Source organism: Clavelina lepadiformis, chromosome 1, assembly GCF_947623445.1.
Source record: "Clavelina lepadiformis chromosome 1, kaClaLepa1.1, whole genome shotgun sequence".
Classification (NCBI taxonomy): Eukaryota; Metazoa; Chordata; class Ascidiacea; order Aplousobranchia; family Clavelinidae; genus Clavelina; species Clavelina lepadiformis.
This window is the reverse complement of record NC_135240.1, coordinates 21,171,372-21,189,280: the sequence shown is the minus strand read 5'-3', so window position 1 is coordinate 21,189,280 and position 17,909 is coordinate 21,171,372. Positions and strand designations below refer to the sequence as shown.

The window sequence follows — 17,909 nt, the reverse complement described above, 5'->3', positions numbered from 1 at the left end:
GTTATATCTTCAACTGGAATTATGTTACCACTCATCAAATGCTGTGTCAAGTTTATTCAAATATGTTTTGACTTTAGTACCGTTTCAGGACAGGAAAACGATTTTGTCATATTTTACAAAACCAGATTTTATTGCAATGATCGGCTGCAGAAGTGTCTTACCAAAAGAAATAATCCTACTGTAGTACGAGTTAAAGACAATTGAATGAGTTTTCAAACAAATGGCGTCATCTTAACCCTTTTTCAGTTCACCAATTAGACGTTTAATACCAACCATCCAAGACCGTACCTGTTATAAAACAAATATTGAAAAATTCATCTTGTTACATAAGTGAGTCAGGCCTGCAATGCCATTAAATGTATTATACTTCAAAGCAACAGCTTCATACTTCTGAAATATGATCACACATGAGTGAAACGTGAATATCCCATGCTTGCTGATATCGCTTTAGCATCAATTGCTTGGTTAAATCCTTCATTTTTATTTCAGTTTCTTGTGAAAGTTCTCCTGCATCCAGTGCAGATTTCAGTATGTCCAACCGTTTGTAGATATCAGCAGCTGCATTTTTATTCTGAAAATTAATGACTACGTTATCACGTAGTCATTTTTGTTTTTTGTCTTAAAAAGCTGGCCAAACTTGGAAAATTAATAATCATGGAACAGTACAATACTATTGAACTTCAACAATCACATTTCATTACCTTTTCATTCAGGCGCTCTTTGGTTAAATTAAGTAATTCAGAAACTACATCAAGATTTTCTAAATCAATGTCAATTTCAGCCACTGTTAGGTTACTGTCATTGACCTCATTCACTGTTGCATTATTTGAGGCACTTGATTGCGATTCGTGGGATGTGTTTGGAATAAATAGGTGCAATTTTGGTGTGGGGGAAGTTATTTGTTTCAATACATTTACAACAGGATCGCTTCCAAATGATCCGTTGATAGGAGGTGGCATATCTGCAGTTAAGGCTACTTTCCCAACTTCATTTGTGCATTTTTGAGCATCAAGATAAGCCACTCTTTTATTAAGGGCGTTTCGCCGGACTTTTGTTTCGGTATGAACTTTGTGACTAAGCTTCGGTGGATCATTCCAGCCAGGGCCACCAGGCTGCATCATTTTGCTATTCGAAGGACTATCAGTCATCTTTTTAATGTAATAAACCTACACAGTACATATTTACCTTTCAAATGTATAATAAGAAACCTTTTATTAGGTTTTCTATAGCTAAGCCATTTTCCAATGCCACGATGCAATGCCAATTAAAACACAAGAGCGCAAAAACACCATTTAAAATTTGGTTTATAAACAAATGAGTGAACCAAAAACCTTCACTTTAGTGTCAACTCTACAAGGTCAACTTCTAGCATTCTGTGAAATGTTAAACTACAAGTCATGAATATTAATGATTAACTATGGAACTTGACAATCATGACCACATCAACGAGATAAATCTATTACAAGTCTTAGAACACGATGAAATAGTCCAGAAAGAAAAACGGAAAGGGTTAATATTTGCATCCTGTGTTAACATTGGCATATGACTAGCATTACTTGTAGACCTTCTGCTCCAAGCACTCACGCCCATCAAACTCCCCCTCACCAGCCCAAAATTCTTTAATCATCTTTCTGTCGTTGTCATCGTCGAAATTCAGTTTTGTCCACTTGTAACTCTCATAGTCGATCTGCCAATCCTCACAGAGGTCAAACGCAAGGTCATGCCCCAACCAAAACCATACACTGTCTATTTGAAATTTTCTGTTCCCTCCGAATATTAGTACACTTCCAAAGCCATGTTTGCGAAGCTTTTCCAAACGCTGGAACATGCCCGCAACAAGATTACTAGCCATAAAATCCATTTTGAGATCACTGTTATACTGGTATGCACCACGCCATATAGAGTAATCCTCTTTTTTGAAGTGTTCCAGGAAATACTTCCAAGAAACTTCCACTGGATTGTTGGAATAACATCTTTTCCATGCATCCAAGTCCATTGATGGTTTTGGAGCATTTCGCCATGGGTCCAGTTTGGGTTTTGGAGCAGGAGGCTCGTTAGCTGGTTTGTCTTCCTTCTGCTGTGGCTTCTTTTGGGTCTGTTCTTTTTTACCTTGATCTTTTTTGCCTCCTTTTCCAGAAATTTCGTTGTACTTTTTGGCATCAAACTGAGCCATTTTAGTGCAAAGGGAAACTTCCCCAAGCACTTTTTTAAACTCTGGTTGATTAACAAGAGTGACAAACCAGCGATTTACGTTTCCATAAGGTTTACGAAAACCAGGCTCAAGGACATTAATGTATAACATGAGCAAAGTACAGGCCATAGATATGTCTGCTTGGGAAACTCGCTCACCAACAAGGAAAGTACGTGTTAAAAGGTGGTTGTTTAAAAGATTAAGAACTGTCTTAACTTCTTCTTTGGCCTTTTCCGTGCTTTGTTTGTTATACTGCGTCAATCCGAGAGTCGGATAAACCCATGTGCAAGCGGCTGGCATAAGATCATTGTCAGCAACGCCTATCCATTGCCAAACTTCCGCCTCTGCTTCGCCACCTCTAAGTGTGTCGTTTCCAACATAAAACGCAATAGCATTTGGCTCAAAAAGATTAATACTATCACCTTCAAAAGCAGGTACTTTTCCTAAAGGAAATTTTTTCAAAAACTCGTCCGATTTGTTTGTTACGCCCGCCACAAACTCGGCCAAAGACAGGTCAAAACCGCTGTAATTAGCAGTGATCTGAATCTTTTGGGCTCTGAAATTATTTGGAAAAGTATAAAGCTTTCCGGCCATTATATCTTTGGTGTAATCCCAACGTTAGATAATAACTAAAAGTCGAGATACTTGTAGCATCAACCACTTCTACGGCCGCTATATTTGAAAGGAAAAAGCCCAGTCGAGAGGATTTGCGCAACACATGAACCCACGTCATGCCGTCACGCTTTAGTAAATAGTATGTCGTCAGAATCTTTATCCATAGATAGGACATATCACATAACACAAAATGTTGATCACAAGATATATGATGTTTCCGGACACTTCGGCCAACAACGCTCCCAACCCACATCTTTACTTTATTGAACGCATAATCTCCCATGAGTATTTTTTTTGTCCGACTTGGCCAACCCAATACCTTACACGAAACGGTCTTCACTTTTGTCAGGCTTGCCATAGATAGCAGACAGCGTTACGTGTACAGTATTTCATGCCAAATAGAACCTGCACTTCGCTTTCTCTATATTAATTTAAATTTTTAAGTAAGCGGGTGTAATGTGCATTTAGGACATGATTTTATTACAAAGCCTAACTTTTACAACAGCTACAAGGGGTAAATTATTTGAATTGCGAATTATTAGCCTACGAGCGTGATACAGCCTTTCTATCATCCGTTAAAATGAGAGAGAAAATGGTTATGCTCGAGTGATCTTGAACTTGTAGGCCGGCAAGCTTGATGAAACTTTTTTCCTTATGTTAAAAGAAGAGACCGTCTCTCCTTTATTCTAACCAGTGATACTACATCAGCATCATATTATTGTTAACATAGTATCATTGATTTAACTGGTGACAAAAAGGCTCTACTTACCGGTGTAATGTCAAAATCTGTCTCCCTTGTTACGTCATATTTTCAAGTCTGATTATGGTTTTGACTTTGCAGAAAAGGAGAAATAGCCTGATTAGCAGCTACCGCAGTTACAATATGGTTCTAACTCTTTGACTTCCATCTCACGACTGAATTATATTATCGACAGCTTTTTCTAAAAACACTGGAGTTAAATCAGTATAAATGCGTTTAACTGCAAGTTAAATACAGTTGTTTCTTTGTTGTTTACAATTTGCTTATTAAAAGCGGTTTATTTTTTGACTGCCGAGTTGAGTGTAAGTTATTGTGGATACATTGCCCTAACTTTTCGATTTGGTTCAATATGCCAGTGTGTACTATAACATCAATGTATTCCAACGGCGCTAGCACTTGTTTTTTTGTTGATTCATATGCAAAATCAAAATGAATGGTGGCCACAGTATTGTACTCGCACAGAATTCAATGAATCAATCATTATTTTATTTTTCGTCAAAAGCGAGATGGTGACGAAAAATCAAGCCAGTTGTTATAAGCATGCGCTTATGAATGGGAAAAAATGAAAAAGCCGAAAAGGCTTAAAACGAGCTCATCAAATTTAAGGTAATAATTGCTGGTAACAAATAGCATGGCCACTAAACATATAATTAGTTAAATCTACAAAACATAAGTTAAAAAGCGAAGTTAAATAGACGAGCAGGTAGCAGAAATCCCATCCCAGACAGGAACCCGGTTTCTGGTGGCCATAACACTAATGTAGGGCGTTGTTGTTGAGCCCGAGTTTGTACATCAAAAACACACACCAATGATGATCTTTGGAAGATGTGATGACATTGCTGCTTGTTGTAAGATGGAATTTTCTCGGGTAGGCCTATATCGACAGTGATGTACAGAGAAAGATGCCAATCGTCGAATAGATAGTAGTGTTGAACGAAAACTCCTCTTTTTCAGATACTGATTCCTTGAGTGACACTGATGGGGAATTATCTCAACCTAATAACTGGTTTGCAAGCTAGCCTACTTAATAAATAAACATATACACATACAATTTTCTTAGTTTTGTGGCGCTTTGGACATTTTCCTTGAAGTTTTCGTTTTTCTCCTTAATATACGTTGTTTCTTTCATTACTTGTACTTTATATATTGTACCTTTGCGTTTTCAACTCTGTTGTATAGCTTACTTTACATTATGACGCTTTTGATGGTTGCCTAGTCGTATTTGACGTAATTATGATGTCACTATGATTTATTACGACTAAAGCAATGTCCACAAGTCGCCGCAATAGATAGCTGTCTTTGATTTGGCTATCTTCTTTGTCGGCTGATGAGTCTCTCTTTTCTGACCATGAAAGTTGATTGTTCCGTGTACATTTACATCAATATGTAAATGCAATTTAGCACACACTTACTTATTGATTAAATTGCCTGCAAAGAAATGAACACCACAGCAGCAAACAGAATACACTTTTATTTACAGCTTCCAGTCGCCCGGATATTATAACCGAGGAAATCACGTTTGCTATGAATGCACTCGTTTCACTGTATAAAAATTAACTTTTCTTTTCTTCTCTCTTTGAAAAATGGAATGCTTTGCTTATTTATATGGTTACGTAATTTCTTTGTAATGCATAAATCTTTCTTCTGTTCATTTCGTTGTTGACTTCGAAAAGTTGCGCCATCCTGGCCAACCCTGACCTCTCAATTCTGACATATATGTTTTCCAAATTGTTGTACCAGTTCAATCGAGGTAAGGTCTTTTCTTCGTTTTTGATCACGAGGCGTCCACATGATCGCTTCCAATGCAGATGTTTTCCAAACGTAGCTTATGACGTAGCATAGATTCGCGTGGTTATGGTTCGGTTGTCGCAAAATTACGTTTATCAGTTTGCAAATAAAGATTTATTCGTTGGCCAACATGTTTCTGTAAAGAAGTAACTTAGTTGTATTTCCCAAGACAAACACGCAATTTTGTTTAACAGTAAATTCCCCTTTTTTATGAATATACCACTGACTATGAGTAAACATTGCTGCATTCCATTATGTGATTCTAAAAGACCATGCAGATTCCCTTTTTCCTGTGCTGACGGAATTTTTTTTGTTCTGGTGCAGAAAGAAATTGTGGGCAGGGAATTTGGAGAAGATTTTCTTGGGTCTTAGAGCAAATTCTGGCATAAAGTTACCATATGCAAGAGATGTGTAAGAATTTGTGCAAGACATTTTGAAGAAAATAATTTTGTTGAAAGTAAGTTTTTCTGCATCATATTATAGACTATAGAGTAATGATTAATTATTATTCTTGTCTGTAGGCCAATATTGTAGCCTATGTCCTATACTCAATGCCTATTAAGCTAGCCTGTGTAATGGTGAATCTTGCAAACAGGTCACCTTACAAAAATATTGAGGTTTAATTCATAGTACAGATCCAAGTAAGAACATGTTATTGTGGTTATTCTATGTTAAACGCAGATACATTAAGTCAAGATTGGAGTTATGCGTTGGAACCATCCCTAAACTTAATTTGCCAGAAAAATCTGTTAATTCAAAAAAGTGTCATCCTCGTAAACCTAGCAAGCCTTACAGCCAAAACCCTTCTTGCAAAAGCTTTAATGATTTTGTGAAAGAAGCTATGCAGTCTGTAAAAATACTTTAGTTTTATTAACTAAGTGCACTTTGGGTGAATTTCCTCCAACGCATTGTTGTCAAGTTTTCGGAATGAGAAAAATGGCATTTTGGATGTGCTTAACTTCATTAAAATTTGAAGATTTGTAAAGGCTTCAATCATTAATCAATCAATCATTTTATTTTTTATTCAAAACCGCGGTGGGAACAAAAAATCAAGCCAGTTGTTACTAACACGCGCCAATGAACACGAAAAAGTGACAAAGCCGAAAGGGCTTAAAACGTGCTCAAGAGAAATAACGTTAATATTCGCTGGTAACAACTAGTACATTCACTAATCCTGTAATTAGTTAAATTTATAAAACATAAATTGAAAAAGGGAAAATTAAGCAAACGAGCACATGGTGTCAAAAGAGCGTAGCTTGCTAAAAATCAAGAAATTAAGATATTTATTCATCACACCACAATAAGTTTACTTGTTCAATAATTTTAACTATCAGGTCAGTATTGTTAGCATGATTGTCATTTGAAGCATTTTCATATTAAAATACATTTGGTGGGCCCTAATGTTTTTTTGGGTCTTTGGACATATAATATTGTATAAATTTCTGGTGTTGTACATACTCTTGAGTCGGGACGAAAAATGGAAACTGTTCGATCGGCCAAAATTATGAACAACTGCTTTGACATTTGCAACTCCAGCCTTGGATGTAGTAATCCGCTAAAGTGATCTTTTAACATTTTGTGCAGAAGATGACCGGAGAATTGACTGGCTAAAAATGATTTTGTGGGGTATTTTAATACCTAGCTAGACACTATAACCAATCGCCCAAAACGAAATGGAGATTCTTTTACACCTGAAGAATCTAAAAAGATGGTCTTTTCACAAGCCACCAATAAAGGTTTGATTAATTATACCAACATTATCATTGGTTGAACTGGTAAAAATTACACTTGCTGCAGGTGCAAAGTTGGTTATACTGAGGCGTGTGTCTCGAAATTTCCTTGAAAGATATATTGGTCAAATTAGAAAGCAGGGTGGTTGCAGTAGAAATCCCAATCTTGGGATTGTTTGGTGAACCCAGTTTGGCGAAAGAGCACATAATATTAATGTTATGAAATCATTAACTAGATGTCAGGATCACTAATTTTTCAGCTGTGCTTTTATTACGTCGTGCTCTTTGTAAACAAAACGTAATTTTGTTATAATCGTAATAATAATCAAAAATCTGTCATTAATTTTGTGTTAGTTGAAAGCTGTGAAGATGACTTCGAAATGATGTCCTGCTTCCCTTGCCTTTTCTACATACCAAGCGAAGTAGGTTTAACTTGTGTGTATGCATAAAATATAAGACTAAGTAAATGATACAATTTATATGTACATTCGTTCTGGCTGTATTTGTAAAATTATAAAGACGTACCTGACTTTTGCAGTTAGTGTTTTCCGCTTGAGAAAAAGCTCCGTTAGTCGTTTAGCATACGAATGACCTGTGATCCTAATGTATTTTTCAAATAAGTTGCAACAGTTCAAGGTCATCCCTGAAATAACATCGCCGGTAATGGCGTCAACAAGCACATTTTCGCAAATTGCTTCATGATCTAATTTTGCGTTCGTTTATTGCAGGGATAGTTTGACCTGTTTTTTTTAGAGCGTAGAACACATTTGAAGCCTTTTATTTAAGACCCGAGCAGGTTTTTACACTTGAACAATTGTCGCCTTGCGCGTGTTTTAAGAACCAGTTTTCGCCAGTCTTGTAGTAAAACGATGTTAAAACTCTGCCGGAAATGTAATTGCATAAATCTTTTTCCACATCAGAAAGATTGCACGAAGGTGTGAGTCAACATTGACTTTATTCGTTTATTCAGTCAACAAGAGCTCAATCAGCATTATTCTTTCAGCAAGAGTGAGTGGGTTTTTGTGCATAAATTTCATTTAAGCTTTCATAAATTGCTGGCGGTTTCTGTTTCGTTCACATAGCGAATGCAGTTGTTGAAGTACGAAGGGTAACATGGGCGGTTTATCTAACTTCATTTTGCAATTGCTAAAGGCTAATGAACACAGATCTCCTAGACTTTTTTTCCGAAATTACGTTCAACTCCGTATTCATTCGACTCACATACGATGAGTGCCTGCTTTAGTTATAAATTTTTCTCACACCTTACGCAGGGATATTGCATACTGTTACGGTAATCGTAATAAGTTTTTTCTATGGTTTCCATCTCATGCTCCATAGCCTCTTCTAGGCATTCATCGTCTTTCCAACTTTCAAAATTATGCATTTCTATTTTCTACGTATACAAATATTCCAAACAGAAGTACAGCATTTAAACAGCAAACATTTCAAGGAAAAGGTTGCAAAATTAGTCCTGTAGTAGAAGTAACCGCATAAACGTTAACTTAAATATTTACCCTTTAGGACGCAAACCGAAGCTTACAAGTGCCTTCCTTTTAAATACATAGAACTAAGTTAATCTTAAGGTTTCTACTTTAGTTGTTTGAACAACAGCAAAATGTTTCACTTTAGCTTAAAGCATACAATAACAGTTATGACTTCATTAAATGAAGAATTTCATTTATTATGTCACAAAAATGTAGGAGCTGAATTTCCATTGATGTTGAATACGAATATCAGAAGCTAAATATCGGTAAACTGTAGTGAATTCCAACCCCCTAACAATTACACAAATAAAGAGCGCAATTTATTAAAAAACGTCAGAAGACCCTTGATACCAGCAACGATATAAAGAAGCTCACGGGAAACTACCTCTTTCTCGTTTCTTTCTTTTTTATGAGAAGAGAAAGTTTTGTTTGTCTCGCGTTACGCATGGTTGCGTACACTTACTCGCTCAACACTTCGCCAGTCGTGGCGAAAAGTTTCACACATTCGCATGGTTCGTTCATCGATTACTTAGAAGTGAGGTTGCTGTTTACGTTGTTTTGACGATTCAAACGTATGTAGCCTGTCAGTTGCCAACATATGGTCTGCACCAGCACTTGCTGCTGAATATTTAGTTGAAATCGTTGTTAACGATGAAGAGTGTAGATTGTAGAATGTAGAATCAAGCCTGTATCATCTTCTGCTTTGCAAGCTAATGGTCTCTTTTAGTAAGTTAAGAATTAAGATAGGTTGAGGCTACAAGCAGAGAGTTTTTAATTATATGGTGCTTATAGCCAGGGTTGCCATACCGTCCTTTTTTCTAAGATTTGTCCTTATTTTAAAGGTCCGTGTCTTAGAAAATATGCTTGTCCTTTTTTTCTAAGAAATGTCCCTATTTTCTTTGCGTCCTTATTTTCGTCTTATTTTTAGGGCAGAGGTTCGTATTTTGGGCATTTCGACACCTTTAGTAGCCTATACCATTTTGTACCAAACAGATACCAAAATTAAGAACATGCAGATAGTGTCTGTATGTTCAGGCATGCAACTTATACGTAGCATTTTTGTATTGCAGTCTGAATCTGCAAGCATACCTGTCGATATTTAGGGCTAGTTTCACCCGGAAGTGCCAGCCATAGTTGGACAACTAGAAAATTATCAGCTTTTCCAAATTAGATTAGAATTAGAATTATAGCTACACAGTTTTTTCCAAATTAGATTAGAATTAGAATTACTGAATTCGCAAAAACTTGGAAATTTAATTAAATTCCGAATTAGAAAGAAATACAACAAAAATCAAGTTCTCTTTTTTTCTTCAGAGTTGGACGAGCTGCTGTTCTGGTTGTGGTCGAAACTAGAAGGTCTTTCGCAGCTATCGACTGCAAAGCCAGCTTTTCTTTTTAGGAGCTTTTTCGTCAACTGTATTGAAGCTTCTTTCAGTAAAGCTCTACTCTCACTACTCTACTCTACTCTCCATTCATTGCCGCGTTGCCAGCCTGCATTATATCGTACCTGACTACAAGGTACTATGTCACTATGGCTACTATTCGTCACAATAACTACTATGACTGTACGGTAAAAGCAATGCAATGGCGGCTTGGCACTGGTTTTCCCTGCGCAAGGGATATTCTTGTATAACTTGCTGGAAAACGCCACAGACAAAGTAGCATTTCCAGAAAAATCAGAAATTAGATTAGAATTAAAATTAGAGCATAGAAACATTTCACAAATTAGATTACCGGCATTTCGCTCTAATTAGTCTAATAAGACAACTAGAATTATCTAGTTGTCCAAGTCTGGTGCCAGCACTGAAGCGTGACGAGGGCGAAATAAAAACGGTACTGGGCCTAGCAGTTTTCTATGATGTACTTTATATCGTCGATACCAGAGCAATGATCCTATGTATTGTATATACACTATACATATCTATATATTGTGTATATAGTATCATTGACCAATGTGCCGCACAAGCTGTTTTTCTTTAAATGCAGTCAGGCGTGACTTGGCAGAGACGCCGAATACGAGAATGCTTCAAAAGAGAAGACGATTGTCCAAGCATGTATTGTTAAGGCATTGATTACGACCCCGCCCTGGACATAGCCTAGCTTAGTACGTTATATAGGCTACTAGCCTATAGCACAGCAAAAGCACAATTCGGCCCAAAGTCTGAAAGTCGGCTCGGTACTCGAGTGGTTTTTAACACATAGCCTAGAGATGTGTACTGCGCTACTCGGCGTATTTAACTACAGTCTGACAGTAACATCTGTCTTCGTCACATGACCGCTTGGCGGCTTCTGTCGGGTCTAATATACAGGTGCACAACCAGAGACGTCACAATTTGAGTAGCTGTGGTTTAGTATACAAAGACATCCTGTTGTTGTGCAGTTGTATACTAGAACCCTTCTGTCATTGCGGTAGGTTGTCGGTACCTTGGTGAGATAAATGACAGTGATATTTAGGGGTAGACTACTCGACTAAGGAATCTCATCTCAAGGCTTGTTTAATTACTGATTAGTTATTGTTCTAGGGATGACTTGCGTATGGCCAGATTAACACATTAATTTTTAAGTTGTTTTATTGATTCGAAGCTTGACATATTTACGTGGTCAAATTGAGTAGGCTACTACATTCTGTGTGTACTAATTAACAAAGATAGGTGTGTGTATGAGGCAGAACTATGATCCTTTTAAATACGATCATGACTTATCCCTCCTAGCAAAAACACATAACAACAAATGCTGAGCCCAACTTTTTCAAAGGGTAAATGTTATACTTACGTAACGATTAAAATTTCCCATTAAATATGGGTATTGTCATTTAAATTTTAAAAGCATGCAATCATTGTGATGGTAATGTCACAGGCTCTCGAGCGCTGACCTCGCAATAAATGTGGATCGTCTTCCCTGTTCGATGCACAGTGGTACTATACCATTTTAATGCTCTTGGGCAAGGCATAATTAACAATATTTGGTCCTATTCAATGGACGTGGTGAACAATTTAGATTTAGGCAATACTGTATAATAAATCAAAAAAAAAAAAAAGAAAAATGTAGGACAGTCGGAACTTACACAAAGGCTATCTCGGTAACCAATGATGAGAAATCGCCAGGTTTAAGTCGTGCAAAGACTTTCCTCAGTCTGAGGATAAAGTTTATTATACCATACGATACCAATTTGTTTGCCTTAATAAGTGACACAAAACAGATATTCATAAAAATCGCTTCACACTAACTTTGTAATATATTACAGTTATCTTTTTATTGGTTATAATCAATATAGATGATTCTCCAAACATAGTTCTTTTTTTCTGCATAAAAATTCTCTTATTTTGAGATGTTTTGGTTTTGTGTATTCTGTTCGTATTACAAGAATTTGGCAGTCTGACGTATTTACTATATATTATACGACATATCTATTTATTATATAGCCTTAAATTTAATCTGAGATTAAGTTAATCTGACTATTTGCATTAAACCATTAGTTTGACGTGATTAATATACACATTTTCGGTTTGGTGGTCTTGGTAACCTTCCATCATTGTAAGGCCACTGTAATTTATACACTTTGCACATTTTAAGCCTTCAAGGCTTTGCCACTTTTTCATGTTTGTTGATTGTTTGTTAGTGTACATCTGGTTTGACCATTCTACTAAGTTCATTTAAGTGATATTGTATCTTAATATATTACAGTACTTTTTTCATTATTTCAGTAAGTTTAACGTTTGTCACAGGTTGATTTTAACTGAAATTGTCTAAAATGGGCAAATTAAAAAGTTTTTTTGTTAATTTTAATGAAAATAAGGAAGTATACTTACCAGGAGAAAATGTTTCAGGATCTGTTATTGCAGATCTTAGTGAACCCATGAAATTAAGAGGTATGGTATGTATATGTATGTGTTTATATATATATATTGTTTTCTTATTGATTGTCTTATTTTTCGATAGCCAAACTTGGTGTTACAGTCCTGACTAGTGTAAGCTTTGATCTAACTGTCGTGTTGTGTTAAATGCAGCTCTGCGAATTGAATTTCGTGGCAAAGCACATGTGCATTGGACTGAGACTTACTCGGATGGCAAAAATACTCACACACGACACTATCGTGGAGAAGAAGATTATTTTAAACACAGTGTTAGTGTTTATGGCAAAGGTAGCACTAACAGTTTTACAAATTAATCACTTTTACACAATTTTATTTTTTATATTAGCTTGATTTTTATATAACTTGACTTGTTAGGAAAGTTTGTCTGACAATTTCTGTTTTATAGAGTCTGGTGGAAACTTTGAAAATTCTAAAGAACTGCCATCAGGAGAAAGTGTATTTCCTTTTCAATTTCAACTTCCTATGAATTTACCTTCATCATTTGAAGGTATATTTATTGTGGAACACTTATTACTGATTATTGCGCAATAACTAGAATACACGTAAGGCCGAGGGTAATTAACAATTTTTGTGATGACATTATAATCTAGTGTTTCATGTATTTTTCAGGTCGTCATGGATATGTCAGATATTACGTAAAGGCAACGATTGACAAACCATGGAAATTTAATCACAACACAAAAAGGGCTTTCACTGTTCTTGATATGATTGATTTGAATGAAAACCCAAATGCAAAGGTTAATAAACTGATTTATGCAAGATTTGGATTGCATCAAATTCGTTGAATATAATGATCTTATATACAGTATAATTAATTTTTCCTCGGTGTATAGATTATTTCAAGTCCATTGAATATCCACAACATTAGATGAGACGATTTTTGCAAATTCTTAAAAGCTCACAAGTTCTTACTAGAATTTCTCTATTTTTGATTTGCAAAGGTACCATCTACTGCAAATGGTTCCAAAAACTTGTGTTGCCTGTGCTGTGCAAGTGGTCCTATACAAGCTGAGGTTCAACTCGATAGAACTGGCTATGTACCAGGAGAATTCTTTTTGATCAATGCAAATGTGGAAAATGGCAGGTATGCAATGAAAATGGCGAGAATTATGCACTGGGTATTTTTGATGGGGTTACAGGCATGTAAACGCTAAAAATATGTCAATGCAGGAAAACAGAAAATGAATATGTAATAATGCTGAAATCATCTTGATATATGGTATGTTAAGGTAAAGAGATGTATTGTTGGAGTTTGTTGTATGTGAAAAAGTGTTCAGCTTTTGGTAGTGTGATCTTTTTTGTCACTCCATGCATGTATAAATAATTATTAATTATTCAGTAATTTTGACATTTTGTTTTGCTTCTGTTGAATGTTGTTGTGCCCAGTCGACCAAATGCTATGCGATACAAGTTCATATCCCAATTCCCAAACAAACTTTTGTTTGAAACATAAATCCTTATTTTGAATTATTTTTTCATGTGAAACTTTGCTCGTGTTTAGCATTATTGTTAGTATTTTGTGTAATCCTCTTAAATTTCTTGTTCATTTGCATGTATGTGAAACATTTTGTCATGAATCAATATATTTTTTAGAAATTCTTATTTAGGGATGTGCTGAATCAAAAACGTCTCCGAACATTATTTACAAATCACATAAAAGGCACCAATGGACTGATGAAATACAGAAATTTATTTATGCCAATGTTTCATTAACACATTCTGCTTAGCTTCATCAGGGCAAAGATGAAGCTAGCCAGAATGGGTTAACAAAGCGTAGGCAGAAATAAATTTCTGTATTTCATCAGTATTGTCTTTTATTTGATGATATTACGCTTAGTGGCGACCATGGTATTAGGCATAAATGTTTTTTTTGTAATGAACAAGAGTCTTGCAGCTAAATATAGGTTAATTTTTCATAAAAAAACAAAAGCCGGTTGTAAGATTGATTGTATAAATAAATGATGGAATGATTGCGAGAATGCTTACAATTTTTGTTTAAGCATAAACAGATTCATGTAAAAGGTTTAAACTTGATTCTTTCACTTGTTTGTGTCAAGTACTTTGATAAAGCACAATGAGCAAAGTTGGCAGTTTTGAGTTTGCTTGAATATATCAATATTCTCATTAATGAGAAATTGTTTAATCATTAATGAAATAATTATTTCGTTGTGTTCTCAAGTATGCAAATCCTTTTCATTTTGGCTTATACTTGTTTTGTATACCCGCTTCTTATAGTTAATAATACTGTAATCCTAATTCAGTTGCAGTTGTGCATTATCATATTTTTTTTCTCAGCAATAAAGATCTTGCAAAGACAAGCGCCGCCCTTGTGCAACAAGTGAAGTTCAAAGCAACATCAAAGTCGAAAAGAGTGTCAGAAACTGTTGCTGAAATTAGTGGTGCAGGTGTCAGGGGACGACAATCAATACAGTGGAGCAATGAAAGATTGCAAGTATGTTGACATGATTTGCTCAAACTTAGGCAATTATCCTCACCATGTTTTGATCTAGCTTGATTTCTGAAAAACTCTTGACCTAGGTAATGTGAGAATAGCTGAACTTTGTGATTAAATGTATTAATTAAGTTAAGTGTATAAAGCTGTTGAGCGCAAATTTATTAAATTGTTCGCAAGCGAAAATCTGTTAAATTTTTATAGATTCCCGCCATTCCTCCTTCGATGTTAAGGCACTGTGGAATTATCATCATCACATACCAACTGCAGGTTAAATTTTTGTTGCATATTATAAAGTTTTACGATTTAGTGCCAAAACATTTACGTTGTTATGTCCATATTGCAAATATAATTCTACTTCAAAGTTATAAACTGTATGGTGTGGTATTGGGCTATTTTTTATAACAGATTAGTAGGTCTATGTCAGTTTTTGTTCAACTGAAATGTAAATGAAGGCTAAACTTTGTTCTGGTTTTACTGGTTTATTGTTTACGACATATTAACAACTGCATAAATGTATGTTGAAAATATTATTAAAAATATATAATAAATGTCAATGTTTTATAGTTTTCTGTCGCTGTACCTGGTCCGCGCTTCAATCTGACGGTCAACGTCCCTGTTGAAATAGGTTCTGTCCCTTTACAAGGTCTTACTCCGTACAACATGCCTGCTGTTGCTGCAGCACCAACTACTTTCCAATCTGAGGTTCCTCCAGTGGCTTCGTCAAGTGGATTGCCTCCTCCCGAACAACCAAGTGCTCCAGCTTATGAGCGTAAGCTGTTGATAGCTTAGTTTTTTCTTTGAGGATTTGTGTTTGTGTAAAAGTAATAGTTTAAAGGCTGTGGACAATGCTATTTTGTTGTTTATGCTTATGGATAAAACTACTGCAAACAATTTAACAGCAGACATTTTTTATAGCACATTAACTGAAATACTTCCTTACTTGTTTTTGATTGTTGTTATTTTAGAGGTCAGTGGTCACTAGTCATTTTATAAATTTTTCTGTTTCTATCTTTTAAACAGCTCCTCCTCCATCTTATGCTGCTGTCTACAGTGGAACAACAGACATCAGAGATAACGATGATAATGATCACTTGATGGGAGAACGGTCATTTGCTCCACAATATGCCTATTATGACTGGAGTCAGTCTGCGTTTACATACACCAACCCCAGCTACAAGTAAACGATAGCTGGATTGTGGTGTATGTAGCTTTAAGCATGTAATTATATTAATCACATGCTACTCATACTTCTAACCTCTTTAAACATAATAAGAACGGAAGTATATGTATATATATCTGCATACATCTTAAATTCAAGTAACATACATCACTTCGCATATTCGTGATCTACTTCTGCTGTTGTTTCATATACAGCACCAATCTATATATTGGATTGTGAACAGAAAGATGGGCTTAGATTTAGATTTTCTTTTTTATACAGAGTAATTTGCACTTTGAGCGTTTGGATTATTGCAACTATACATATATTGCACTATTTGCGTCAGGTTTGTTATTGAAGCGAAAGTGTTGTACATGTTTTATGTGTTAATGTACATGTTTTCTTTGGCAGTTATATTTGTGTTTAATTGGTTTACTCTACTTGTGTCTCGTAGCTAACTTTTTCCTTTTATTGTGTCTATTGTGTGCTAGTATACCTCTGCAATGTTAAGGCAGTATCTTATGTGTTCCTCATTTCTTCAAATGTTTCTGCATTACGTTTTTCCGATAAAGTCTACTTTAAACTACCTTTTTTCCATTTGACTAAGTGATTGTGCGCGAAACTAATATTATGCATAATTAAATACTGCAATAGGTAGTCTGACATGTTGTTCTATTAGCCCGGTTTTGTTTATTATTTTACTATATTATTTTATTTGATGCAAATTCGCTGAGATTGATCGGAAAAAATGTATCGAAGCCTGGTACTGAATCTTAGTCAGATTGTTCAAGTACGTCATTTATACCAATAATGTTACATGCAACTTATAATTATGACCCAAACTACAGAAAAAAAGAGAATCTGCAAACAATTTTTCGCACATAACTACACTGCAAGAGATAACTTCAGATTCAGTATCGAACAGATGGTCGAATTGCGGGCATAAAAATAGTCAATACAGGAAACATGAATTGAAGAAAATTTCATTGTATGCAATATGAAAAGTCACAGCGCGTCCCGGTCAGCCAACCAAAAAGTCGCGCTTTGGCATTCAGTCAGCCAGCATTGTCCTACACTACACGAATATTAGCATGCTGTGATTGATCTGTTAAGCCAACTTGCTGAAGAGGGATGCCTCATGCGTGTTCTTGTTTTGTTGTGTTAAAAGTTTTCTTTCGTCATTGTAGCGGGTAATTGATCCATTATAGTGGATTGATTGTTAGCGCATTCGCTAGTTCAGTAATAGTAGGCTAGTAGGAGGAGGTGTTCCTTTTGCAGTTAGGTTATTGACAGAACTTATTTCGTGCCGGTACTTGTTTGCATTTCCTTGTGCAAAAACCATTTGAATGTGAAAGTGCAACTGCAAAATTACTACTGACTTTTCCTGGTGTGATTTTTTTGGGAAAATAAAGTCGAATAACGATTTCTTGAAAAAAATATTGTCTACAGAAAAGTATGATTGGATGACATGTAAATTTTCAAATGCTTGAACATTGTTTTGTTTCTTAGTAAAATGCATTATTTTAGTTTTTCTTCATGTCTTTCTACTTTAGTTGTCCCTGACGATAGGAATGCAAAATAGTTCCATCAACGATATAAAGAACGATAGGAATAAAAACGGTACTTCCCCTAGCAGTTTCCTATCATGTTCTTTATATCGTTGATTCTATACTCCTAGAAAAATATGAACCACATTTATTTGATGAGGCTCGTTGTTCTGAAGTGTCCCGGTTTTCAATCACAAAAATACGGTATGCCTAATACTGCATAGTGATCAAGACTAAAATCAAACAGAGATATATTTGGTTATAAGGCAACAAATTATAGTGCAATGAAAGACATTACGCTTTAT

General features: G+C 35.5%; 3 protein-coding genes and 1 long non-coding RNA gene across 4 annotated transcripts; 2 read left to right on the top strand and 2 right to left on the bottom strand.

The window, feature by feature from the left end:
- Positions 1-39: 39 nt before the first annotated feature.
- On the bottom strand, positions 40-1,148 carry LOC143469473 (steroid receptor RNA activator 1-like). The gene is made up of 3 exons (XM_076967180.1): positions 702-1,148; positions 389-571; positions 40-288 (listed from the first exon to the last, which is right to left on the bottom strand). The coding sequence occupies exons 1-3, from the start codon at positions 1,146-1,148 to the stop codon at positions 232-234; spliced, it is 687 nt and encodes a 228-aa protein (XP_076823295.1). The 3' UTR covers positions 40-231.
- A 47-nt stretch (positions 1,149-1,195) lies between these two features.
- Positions 1,196-2,887, bottom strand: LOC143469467 (elongation factor 1-gamma-B-like). The gene has a single exon (XM_076967168.1). The coding sequence runs from the start codon at positions 2,783-2,785 to the stop codon at positions 1,553-1,555; it is 1,233 nt and encodes a 410-aa protein (XP_076823283.1). The 5' UTR covers positions 2,786-2,887; the 3' UTR covers positions 1,196-1,552.
- Positions 2,888-5,615: 2,728 nt separating this feature from the next.
- Positions 5,616-8,458, top strand: LOC143464691 (uncharacterized). The gene is made up of 3 exons (XR_013118527.1): positions 5,616-5,811; positions 6,939-7,090; positions 7,439-8,458. It is a non-coding gene; the product is annotated as an uncharacterized LOC143464691 (long non-coding RNA).
- A 2,150-nt stretch (positions 8,459-10,608) lies between these two features.
- On the top strand, positions 10,609-16,828 carry LOC143465780 (arrestin domain-containing protein 3-like). Its single transcript, XM_076964250.1, has 9 exons — positions 10,609-12,437; positions 12,576-12,710; positions 12,829-12,930; positions 13,053-13,180; positions 13,385-13,527; positions 14,739-14,895; positions 15,100-15,165; positions 15,463-15,667; positions 15,919-16,828. Exons 1-9 carry the CDS (start codon positions 12,320-12,322, stop codon positions 16,077-16,079), a joined length of 1,215 nt encoding a protein of 404 aa, XP_076820365.1. The 5' UTR covers positions 10,609-12,319; the 3' UTR covers positions 16,080-16,828.
- Positions 16,829-17,909: the final 1,081 nt, after the last annotated feature.